This window comes from Rousettus aegyptiacus, unplaced genomic scaffold (assembly GCF_014176215.1).
Source record: "Rousettus aegyptiacus isolate mRouAeg1 unplaced genomic scaffold, mRouAeg1.p scaffold_m13_p_4, whole genome shotgun sequence".
NCBI lineage: Eukaryota > Metazoa > Chordata > Mammalia > Chiroptera > Pteropodidae > Rousettus > Rousettus aegyptiacus.
In genome coordinates this window covers 61,583,044-61,595,462 of record NW_023416307.1, presented here as the reverse complement: position 1 = coordinate 61,595,462, position 12,419 = coordinate 61,583,044, and the positions used below count along the sequence as shown (strand labels likewise).

The 12,419-nt window shown below is 39.2% G+C and overlaps 1 protein-coding gene across 2 annotated transcripts in view; it reads left to right on the top strand.

Annotated features, from left to right (window-relative positions):
* CUNH3orf52 (chromosome unknown C3orf52 homolog) overlaps nucleotides 1-12,419 on the top strand; it is a 30,484-nt gene that overhangs the window by 16,037 nt on the left and 2,028 nt on the right. The window contains exons 4-6 of one of the 2 annotated variants that reach the window (XM_036219373.1): nucleotides 3,588-3,658; nucleotides 5,150-5,296; nucleotides 6,764-6,899. In XM_036219373.1, the coding sequence (XP_036075266.1) occupies nucleotides 3,588-3,658; nucleotides 5,150-5,294 (216 nt within the window). In that variant the 3' untranslated portion in view covers nucleotides 5,295-5,296; nucleotides 6,764-6,899. Of the gene's footprint in view, nucleotides 1-3,587; nucleotides 3,659-5,149; nucleotides 5,297-6,763; nucleotides 6,946-12,419 lie in introns of those variants that run through there. The other variant, XM_016150718.2, reaches the window with a different exon arrangement.

The window sequence follows — 12,419 nt, the reverse complement described above, 5'->3', positions numbered from 1 at the left end:
CCTATCAAAATACCAATGATGTTTTTCATAGAACTAGAACAAATAATCCTAAAATTTATATGGCACTACAAAAGATTCTGAATACCACAGCAATCTTGAGAAAGAAGAACAAAGTTGGAGGTATCATGCTACCTGATGATCAAACTGTACTACAAGGCTATAGTAATCAAAACAGCATGTTACTGGCATAAAATCAGACACATAGATTAATAGAACAGAATAGAAAGCCCAGAAATAAACCCACACTTATATGGTAAATTAATTTATGACAGAGGAAACAAGAATAGACAATGGAATAAAGACAATCTATTCAATAGTGTTGGGAAAACTGGACAGATCATGAAAAAAAAAATGAAACTAGACCACCTTCTTATACCATATACCAGAATAAACTTAAAATGGATTAAAGACTTAAATGTAAGACTTGAAACCATAAAACTCCTGGAAGAAAACATAGTCCATAAACTCTCTGATATTGCTCTTAGCAATATTTTTTTCTGATATATCTTCTTGGGAAAGGGATACAAAAGAAAAAATAAACAAATGGGACTACATCAAACTAAAAAGATTTTGCACAGCAAAGGAAACCATCAACAAAATGAAAGCCAATCTACTGAATGGGAGAAGATATTTGCCAGTGATATATCCAATAAGGAGTTGATATCCAAAATTTGTGAAGAACTCTTCCAACTCAGGATTGGATTACTGGATAGTTAACAAGATTATGAACTCCTTTGTGAGTGGTGGTATTTCCAAAGGGTCTGAAACAGAAGATTACCCCAGCATTTCAAACATGTGATAACCTAGATGCAAAAGAACAATGGATAGGGCTTGCTTAAGGCAAAGATAAACCTTTTACTAAAGAAGTTATAGGCCTGGTGCATGACAATCCACCATGACCTGCCCAGTTAGGAATTTATGATCAGATCACCCTGTGAGGTTACTTGGTCACAGGACTTATCAGATATATTACGAAGTCCTTTTTTTCCATAAAGGACAAAGGACAAACATAAATGCCACCATAAGAAGCTCAATCTAAAAGGAAGAGAGAAATAACAATTATTATTATTATTATTATTATTATTAGTGCTTGAAAAAAAATCTCATTTATAGCATCCTCATTCTCCCTATTGATAGCCCTATGAAAGACTCTTTTCAACTTCTCAAATGTTCTAAATGATTGTCAGCCTATTGGCAATGTTCTTTATTTTGGGGCTCAAAAACTATAAGATGAACCAGTCATTTTCCCTCAAAATTCCTATCACTTTATGCTTATTTCCTCCTTGACATTCAGAAGAAAACATTTTCCTTCCTTGCTTCATCCTCAGTGGGTAGTGTGGTAACATGTGAAGAAGCTGGGTTTTAGTGTCTTTAACACTTAAAATTGAATTATTTACTAGCAGAGTGACCATGGGTAGGTTTCCTGTCCTCTTGAATGCTGTTTTCTTTATCAGTAAAAAGGGGAGAGATAGTAAAGCCTGTTATGTCAGATTCTTATACGGTCACAGAAATAATGACAAGATTCAAGGACTACAAACTGTAGGTGCTCTGATCCTCTCTGCTTTGCCTTTGAGAGACTGAATGTCACCAGGTGAATTAATTGGGGGTGTATTGTGGTAACTGCAGCCTCCTCAAGATTCCCTTGGAAATGAGTGGGCGACAAGATGGGCAGAGCTCCCCCTCAGGGTTCTGCTTTTTGGTATGTTCTACTGATTGCTACTGGATAAGCAATGGGACTCTGAGCTGTAATGGGTGCAGCTGGACACCTTGGTCTCAGCACAAGGGTATCCTTAGATACTGGTGAGATTTCTTGAACAATGTCTGGGCTGAGACTTCAGGCTGGGCAGGAGAGGGTCTAGAGGCCTGGCTGTGGGCTTATTCGAGCCCTAGAGTGCATCCATGCTGAAGAGTGTAACCAGATCCCAAAGTAGTCTCCTAATTTATGCTAGAACCTCTCTGCTAAAAAACAAAGCATTAACCTTAAAATATAAATTTAAAAGAAATGCAGTTTAAATACATTCAGCCACATGTTCCCTTGAGTACTGTTAGGTTATGATTTGTATCTCTGAAACATGATAAAATGACCAATCAAATTGGGAAAAGATATTTGTAACATAAAACCAACAGCTAGTATCCAGAATATAACACCAATCATTTCAGATAAATGGATAAGAAAGAGACAACCCAAGAGAAAGACAGGGAACTAATAGGCAATTCAAAGGTGAGAAATCCCAAAGAGTTAATGGACACATGAAAGATACTCAGCTTCACAAGTAAGCAAGACAATGCAAGTTAAAACAATGTAAAACACAGTGTTATACCCCTCAAAAATCTAAAAACTGGCTAACACTAAGTGCCAACAAGGCTGTAGGAAATAGACTAATTCTGCATTGCTAGAGGAGAGAAAGATGTAAAGCAATTTGACGAGATTTAGTTCAGTTGGAGATGGACCTACTTGTGGACGCAGCGAGTCCATTTTTTGGCATATACCCAAGGGAAACTTACATATATGAGAAGAGAGGCACAGAGATATTCAAGGATGGTAACTTCAGCATAGTTCGTAAAAGGAAAAAATTGGAAACAATGCACATGACCATTAGGAGGCGAATGGGAAAGTTGGTACAGTAATTTAATGGAATTTATGCAGGTGTTAAGAATTAGAGGGAATGACCCCATTTAGATGTAACATGGGCAAATCTCAAACATAATTTTGAATGAAAAAAAGCAAGTCTTAAAAGATTACGTAGAATATGGTACCTTTTATTTGGATATGGTACAAACACAAATTAAGTTATGTATTGTTATGATTACACAGGGAAGTATTACATTTATAAAAACATGCATGAAAAGGGAACATGCCAACATCCAGACAGTGGCTACCATTAGGGGCAGGAGGGAGGAGGGAACACAGATCGCGTGTAGGAGTAGCTTTAGCTTTGTTTTGTTTCTTAAAGTAAAGCGCTGAACTTAAATCGGTGACATGTGAAGGCATGAAACCTGGGTAGTGGGAACAAAAGTGTCATTCTTTTTTTGTGATGGCAACATTTCATGCATAAAATAAGAACTCTATATCTTTGCAATTATAGACCAGCCCCACTTGGTCCCATTTTCCAGGGGAAGTGTCGTATCTATGGCTTAGCATGGCTTTTTCTCCTTATAGTGAAACTCTGGAGAAAGGAGAGAAGAGCCCTTGTCTAGTAACACAGCAAGCCCTGAGTGACCTATTCTGCAGTCTTCCCAGCCACAGCAGTGTTCCCTCCATCCCATGTTTCTTGGGGTCTGTGTGGGCTCAGGCTGCTGACCATGTTCACAATTAAGTCTTCAGGGTTTCAGGGCAACATATGAGATGTTAAAAACTGGGTCTGATCACTTGATCTTTATAGATGAGGTTCTCGTGAGTGTGAACTTGAACTTAAGTTGGTCCTAGGCCCAATCCTCTATTTCTTGAACCAGACTCTCTAGATCAGTTAATTTCTAGCTAGCATGGAATCTCCTTGGTTTAGGAGTAGCTTTGCTTTGTCAGATGATATGCAATACAATCTGGCAATAATGTGTGTGGTGATTTTATTTGTTCCTATTTGTTTCAGCTCACAGATGTGTACAATTCATCTTCGTCTCTGAGTCGTTATTTTACTTCAGTGGAAGTTGTGGACTTCAGGTAAGAACGTGGAGCATTATGTATTGTTTTTTTTCACTGGAAAGTGACAGTCATCACCATTTTTTTTAACCTAGAAGGACTTCCAGAATCTCAAAGCATAAAGGGAACCAATCATAAAATCATAGTGTCAGTGCTGGGAAGGTGTTTGGACACCAACTAGCTCAACTGCCTTATTTTGCAAAGGAGAAAAATGAAGCCCAGATCAATTAGATGACTCGATAAGGTCATACGGAACAGAGAAAAGCAGGTCCCAGGTATACCATTCCTGTTTTACAGTGGATACTCAAATGAGCTAATGGTAGAAATAGAAATAGATCTCAGATGGTGAAGTGATGTAAATAATAGAATCCATGTGATCTTGAGAAACACAAGTAATACAAGAATCTGTGTTCCTTATATAATATTTAAAAAAATACACAGATATGTACAACAGGGAAAGTCTACCTTCTACCCCCATCCCCTCCCTCCTATCCCTGGACACCATGTGTGCCGATCAATTCCATATGCACAGTGAATTCCACTCCCTGTACAAAATGAACAACCATCAATAGTTTGGTGTGATTTTTTCTGTACATGCATTTACCATATATACTTTATATACTATACATGTATAGTATATACTCACACATATATATTTTTTCTTTTAAAAATTTCCTTCTAATCGTAAATGTTTTTGTCTATGTCAGTAGACACTTATATGAAAGGATATGTATATGGAGGAATCATTTGATTATCCTTTTGTATTGTTAGGAGAAGATTCACATGGCTAAGCTCTAATATCTACTATTCCTAAGATACTCCTGGAATGTGAACATCAAAGGCAAAATTATATTGAGATTCCCCCTCTCAAACTGTACATTTTCCAAACCATAATAGAAGTAGACCTGGGAGGGGAAGCACATGAAGCAGCTGATAGCAAAACGGGTTAGGACCAAAATGGACCTAAAGTCTGAAAATGCATACAGTGACAGGTTGCCTTGGCAAGAACACTATCCCGCCTTCTTTGTGGATCTCCAGTGCGCCTTACGTTCTATTGACATCTTTGACACTGTTTATTTTAATCTCTACCACTGGTATTAAAATGCCAAAAGATAAGGAAAAAATGCATAATCAGAACCAGCATGCTTTCCTTTGTGCATTTGCTGCAATTTGCGACTCAAAGACTGAGACAGAGCAGAGAGAGGGGTGATGCTCAGAGGCTGAGGGGTTTTTCCAAGAATCCAGCTTCCTATTATGGGCCCAGAGGAGGTGGGATTGCATAACAGGTTGGGGTAGACATTGGGAAAAAACCATCAGAAACTGAATAAAATGTGGCTAGAAATCTTCAGACAATGTTACAGAATCTGGTTTTAAAAGTTATTGTTATGAAAACCCAAAGGTTTTAGTATTTTAGATAAAGAAATTCTGTCAGCGAAATATTTTTGTTCCATTTAAAAAAAAAAATCCAGGCAGAGTTTCAATAGTGTTAAAACAAAGCTGTTGTCTCCAAAGGGCTGTTGCTGCACATGAGCAGGAGGCAACCACATGCCTAGCGGACATAAGTGTCTACAGGGGGATCCTGACATCGGACCTGGACCAGCCCAACAGGAACTTGGGAAAATGCCCATTGGTTCATCAGCTGCTGAACCCATTCTAGTGGTGGGCAGCTGAGACAAAGCCCACAGGGTTCTCTGCTTCCCTGAAAATCCCTCTTCTCTCCTTAGAATTCAGCCTTACATAAATTTCCCCCGTGACCTACCTGGTGGATTAAGGACGGGCTACTTAGGTTGGGTTAGGTAGAGCAATCCTCTCATTCAGCTTCTGGCCTGGTTTTCTGAAAATCAGCTTCTAGTCTTTTCCATAAGCTGAACCCAGTCCTAACCCATGGGAGTGCTGGGTTGCTACGTGCCAAGACGTTGACTATCACTAATGATAATTAGAAGTTGGAACACAGGGAACAACACCTACAAACTAAAATTGCTGGTTTAAAGTTTGAAAGTGCATTTTTCAGCTTGCCTGTAGTGGTGTCCTTGAAACTGAGTTTCTCTAGAGTCTGACTGTATATTAGTCATACAGTCACCACAGGGTTTGGCACATTTCTTGGCTGTTGTAGTTTATAAACTGAATTGTCAGCCACTTTAATGTCAGAGTATTAGCCTATGGGACTTGTGACCACAAGAGGGGACTCTTTGCCTGTCCTTAGCGGAGGTAACTTCCGCTACTGGAACCAGCATATAAAAGTCTATACAAATAAAACTCGCCCTACAATAAGAGTCTCAGATATGACTGCCTCTTAACTATTTTATTGCTGGCTTTTAATCTGAGCCTTCTCAAACCAAAGTAATAGGATAATTGTCAGAAACTAAAATGTTGGGGTGGCATTTAACAAATGGTATAAGTTACTGATTAACTGAGGATAGCCCTATGATTATTTTTATTTTGGAAATGGGAAAAATATGTTTTACGAAGACATTTCTAGAACTCCCTTTCCTTAGGTCGCCTTCCTGAGAGTTACAAAGCTGGGAACCTTGGGAGATGGGGCAGAAAAGGTTTTCTCACTTTGCGGACTAATTAAGGAGGTATGATTTGGGACTGGTACATGGAGCAGTCTGTGGGAACATAAGAGTCCTGCACCCAGATGATGGCAGAGGGCTTTGGACCCTACTCTAAACATTTTTATAGCTTAAAAAAAGAATTGGCTAAACCGAGTAGCTCCGACTAACATGCACTTGCCGGGACAGGGACAGGTGTAGTTGAGAACGTGGAGAGGGAATACAGGGGAATAGGGCTTCCCTGGCCTCCCTTGGAGGTAAAGGCCGGTGTTGGGGCAGACAACATGCCAGCCCTCAGATCTTCACTGACAATAGCTGCATCACGTCTCTCCCTCCAATGGCCTCTCTCAGTGGACTCCTTGGGGAGAGGTTCTAAGTGGATGGAGGAGGTTGGTGCCACCTGAACTTTTCATGATGGATGTATGGAAGAGGATTCTTTTAGAACAGCGCACCCTTTGCAATTTTGTATTTAGAAGAATACGCGGAACAAAAAAAAATGTTATTGCTAAAACCTATTTCCTGAGTTGCCATATGAGTCGTTGTTATGTTTTACTATTTCTGGTTTGTTTTTCAGTGGTGAAAACGCCACAATAACCTACCACCTGAAGTTTGGGGTTCCATCGGAAGATGACGGTTTTATGAAGTATATGATGAGTGAGGAGTTAGTGCTGGGCATTTTGCTGCAGGATTTCCATGATAAGAACATGTCTGGTTGTGAGACTCTGGGGCTTGATCCAGAGTCCCTCTTGCTGTACGGTAAGTTGAGCAAGTTAAGAAGGCAGAATTGTGACGGTAAATAAGTAAACCAGATTGGGGACAGATAGTTCATGTTGATTTCTGTGCAGATGATGTTCTACACTCTGTGGAGGTTGCACGGTCCCTGTCCTCCATGAGCAGACAGAGTAGTTGAGAAAAACATTGTGGAACAAATAATTAAACTACAAAGATGAGGATTGCTAAATGTTTCCTTTTTGTATTGGCAATCACCCACATTCTAAGCCCCATAATCCACTTCCTAATATCATTCGTACAGGCATACCTCATTTTAGTGAGCTTCACTTTATTGCGCTTCACAGCTGTTGTGATTTTGACAAATTGAAAGCAAGACACTTCACCAGAAAAAATATTATATTAACGACCCACTTTATTGCTATTCTTGCTTTATTGTGGTGGGCTGGAACCAAATGGATAATCGCCAAGGTATGACTGTAACTTTCATAGGAAAACCATGGCTTCACAAAAGAATTGAGTGCTGAAGAATTTGAAATAAGGAATATAGCTAAGTCATTGAAAGCTTATCTCAGTGTGGGAATCTATCTCTTTTTCTGTGGAAGGACACTGAGTCCATTAAGAAATTAACAGATGGGCATAAATAGGTGAATTAGTCTCTTTCCTTAGAAAAGTATAATAAATGTACGCATCTACTTTTAAACCGAAAAATGGAACAAGGAAATTAATATGTGTAATAAACATAGAAGACAGCCTGCTTCTCAGAAAAACTTTAACTCTGCACAAAACCTGGCAAAAGAAAGGTGGGAAGTAAAATGACCACAGCTTTTTAAATGTCCGTCCATCACAGCTGTACTGAAGTCTTGCCTTTATTTCCATCTCTTCTCATTACCTACTTCTGATTCCTCCCTTGGAGATACACTGGCCCTTGTTAGCCCAGAACGCCAACATTCTAGGGTATTTTATTTTCTCATCTGCAAACCATCTCTGCACATTGGTATTATGTCCCGGAGGGCCCTATCCCCACCCCCAACCCCCAACCCTGTAGTGTGAGAACCAGACTTCTCTCTTACCTTTGTGTGGGAACTGACCTTGCATCCGGGTTGGTAACACTGCATGCTTACCTCCTGCTTCACCGGGCTCTCCTCCCTTTCCCGCCAATTTACCCACCCCAAATATTCCCACCAAAAAAAAACTGACTCGAGCTCAATATAAGTTTCAGGTCTCCTCGCTTTTGGGGCTGACACCATCTTCGGCTCAGCCAGCTGTTACTATGCTACGATAAATCTTTCTTTAACCCCTTCAGCCTTGTGCATTCCTCCTTCGACAAACCAAAGAGTAGTAGGAAATACAAGTTGAATGAACAAAAATGGGAAATTAAATGAAGATGTGGTTAGCACCAGGCACAGTGCCAGCAGCCTCGAATCAGAAAAGTGGAACAGAGAGATTATAAAGCACATGTTACTGCACAGCATCAGAAGAGACATTTATTATGATGACATGTATTTCTTAGTGATGAGAGGTAAGAGTAGATTAATCTCAGCCTATGAACGCAGAAAGTTATAGATGTTCTTAAAGATTTGTTTTTCCCAAATAAGTAGAAAGAATGAGACTTAGAAGGCTAAATTTTAGCTCGCTGGGAAGGTCTCATAAATGAATACTTTCCTCACAGAGCATCTGAATAAATAAAGTGTGTCTGTGGGCCAGGCACATAGCATACATGTTTGGAGTGAAGGGATTATGTCTCTTCTACAAGAATTTTAAAAAGAAAGAAGGAAAAAACCCTATGACCCCTCCTCCTGCGTAAAGAGGGAGGTCCACCCTGCATGAGATGCTTGTGGTGGAGCTGCTGGTCTTCATTTTCTGAGCTCCCTCTCATAATACTGTGGTTACCAGCTCTTTCCAAATGTAGGTGAGGGAGGTGGGTGGAGGGTTAGAAAAGCTTAAGAGGATTCTGAGGTTGGGAGGCCCACACAGAGTAGGACAAAGGGCAGGTTGCTGACAAAGCCTGAGGAGAGTTCTGAGAAGGCCTCAAACTTGGCCAAACAGCCTTAGAGACATGTCCCCAGGTCCATGCTCTGCCTCAGGCCCAGGGGGTGCAGCGTGAGCTAAATGATTTACGCTCCTCAGGAGATGGTGCTCTTTAAAAAAAAAAAATTCTTACTTTTTAATTACAGTTGACGTTCAGTATTATTTTGCGTTATTTTCAGATATACAGCATAGTGGTTAGACATTTATATAACTTATGAAGTGATTCCTCCCAACAAGTCTAGTACCCACCTGACAGCATACCTATTCATTACAATATTACTGAATGCTTTACATCCTTGTGACTATTTTGTAACTGCCATTTTGTACTTTAAATTCCCAACCTCCCTCTCATCTGGCAACTATCAAAATGTCCTCTGTTCCTGTGTCTTTGAGTTTTTTTCTGTTTTGTTTGCTCATTTATTCTGTTCTTTAGATTCCTTGTATAAGTGAAATCACATAGCATTTGTCTTTCTCTGTCTGACTTATTCCACTCAGCACAATACCTTCTAGGTCCATCCTTGTTGCACATGGCAAAATTTAGTTCTTTTATTATGGCAGAGAAATATTCCATTGTATATACGTACCATTTCCTTATCTGTTCATCCATCGATGGACACCAAGGTTGCCAACATATCTTGACTATTGTAAATAATGCTTCAATGAACATCTGGATGCACAAGTCCCTTCAAAGTAGTGTTTTGGGTTTCTTTGAATAAATACCCAGAAGTGAGTTTACTGGAGATTATACTCTTTATCTCAGACATTTCTTCTGGGTGGGGTGGGGTTGACCCCACTTCTACTCTCCAGAGCATGCCCGTGCAGCATTTGAGCTATTTGATATTTCCAGGAATATGAAAATCAGTTCTATCTCAAATGGAAAGGTGAGCAGTGACCATTTGGGAACTGAGGAAGGAATAAGAGGCCAGACATGGCAGGCACACCAAAGGAGGAGTCAAGAAGCAAATACCAAAGAAAAGGAAGAGATGGCTGTGGCAGGGACAGGAGGAAGTCTCTGAAAGGGACTGAGTGAGACCCAAAGGGTTTTTATACCAGTTCCTCATGTTCACATGCTCTGTGGGCTTGGCAGGTTACCTCTACCTCCTGTGATAAGTTGGGCAATGAGTTTCCCACTAAATAATGTTCTAAGTCCTCAAAGAACAGAGGTTCTTAAAATTGTGGAGTTTATATGTCCCTTAGAGAATTTGAAGACAGCATGTACCGTCTCCCCAGAAAAAAAAATGCACATACTCCTCCCTCTACATAAGCTTTTACACTTTCAGAGATTCCAAGGATTCCCTAAGGCCAGTCTATGGTTTCTTTGGGGCTTGTAAGTGTATGAACTTTAGAGTCAGAACCTCAAATTGGATTGTAATTTGGATTCCTGGGGTATTTTGTGTGTACATATTATTCATTTTCTGATTTGGAAATACAACAACTATTTGACTTAGGTGCAGGAATATTATGATGCTTTATAAAAATAAAAATGTACCTTAATATTTTAATCAGAAGGGAATTTTTATTTGTATTTTTATTTCTAGTTTTGTTGAGATATAGCTGACCTACAACACTGAGTTTAATGTGTACACTTAATGACTTGACACATGCATATTGACAAAACAATTAACACAATAAATTCAGTTCACATCTATCACCTTATGTGGTTACTATTGAAGAACAAGAATTCAACTGAGTAAACTTAGAGATCTAATTGGCTTTATTGAATGATTCATGAATCAAGAAGCATCCCATCTAGTAAATAAGTGCTCTGAGGAGTTGTACAAAATGGAAGAAAGATTTGTATTAGCAGAAAGAAGGTAGGACAAGGAAGTGAAAAGAGTAGATTCTTTCAGACAAGGTTGCCTTCTTAGGGGAAGGCAGGGGGTCTTATCAGGCTGATTTATCAGGCAAATTACAGCACATTCCAGACAGATTGGTGTAACATTCCATTCCTGGTAGAGACATCAGTGTCAGTTAGGTTAAGCGGTAAGTCTTGGTGGGGCTTAGCAAAAGTGACTCCTTTGGAGTTTGTTGTTTCTTTTTCACATTACAAAATATTTTTTTTCTTTTGATAAAACTTGTAGGATCTACCCTCAGCTTTCAAATATACCATACAGTATTGTTAATTATATCATCATATTGTATATTACATCCTCATCACTTATAACTGGAAGTTTGTACCTTTTGACCACTTTCAACAAATCATCCCCAAACTACCACCAATCTGCTCTCTTTTTCTGTGAGTTTTTTTTTTTTTTCAACTCCACACATACGTGACATCATGAAATATTTGTCTTTCTCCATCTGGTTTATTTCACTTAGCATGATGCCCTCAAGTTTGAAGGAATTTTTTCAATGGGTCAAACCCCCTCCCCTTTACCCTATCTTCGAGCTTCTTCACTTCCTTTGTGGGTGGGGCCTGAGGATAAGGCAGAGAAGTCTTTTACAAATGTAAAACAACAGCTTATTTTGGACCTCATGAGTTATTTTGGGCATAGGTTAGTTATTTTGTACTGTTTTTTCTCATGTAAGGAGTTAGCTAGTAGACTGAATGAAGAACAAAGGCAAAAACTGGATTCATGTGAAAGAGAAGAGGAAAAAGTTCTATACAGTGAGAGCAGTGAATCTAGTTTATACATTTTTGGGGTAAACTGTTGAGCTGGTTGCTGGCAGAGAAGCCAGTGTGAGTTCTATCCTTGAAAGGACCATCTGGGCATCAAGGGAAACCTTTTGGTTGTTTATGGATTCTTCAAGAAATGGAGCATTTAGCCAAAGAGCACTAATTCTCAGTGAGGGAAACTTTGTACCCTCACCCTCTCAGGGATATTTAACAATGTCTGGATATATTTTTAATTGTTAGGAGTGGGAGTATATGTGGGATACTAAACTAACATCTAGTGGTGAGGCCAGGGATTCTTTTAGACAACTTGCAATGCATAGGACAACTCTCTGTTATGAGGAATTATCTAGCCCCAAATGTCAACTGTGAGAATCCTGTAGTGGAATGTACAGACTCTGTGTAGTGTCCCCAGGTCCTTGCATGGGCGCCCTTCCCTTAGTCAGGCCAGGTCTGCACCATTTCCCTGAACAGAATTTTTCATAATATGTGGTGCACCTTTTAAAAAACTGAAAAAAATAGAGAGGTACTTTTATAGTTAGATTATGAAAAAGGACTGAATTACAATGTCCTCGGTATCCCAAAGTCCTCATCAGAATGTTGTTTATCACAAATTATACCAAAACAAATGAACAAACAATGTGCTACTGCCTTTTGAAAAGTATTTGAATTTGTGTGCATGTGTGTGTGTGGGGTGTGTGTTGACTGAAGAGTAAACTTTCTCTGTTAGGAATTTATAAGCACTCCAATTTTACATAAGAGTTTATGTTCAAGTCCAATAAAGTCAACTAAAAATATAAATGTTTAAAATAACCATGATTTTAAAACATTCACACCTTTGTTTGTATTTTCTTTT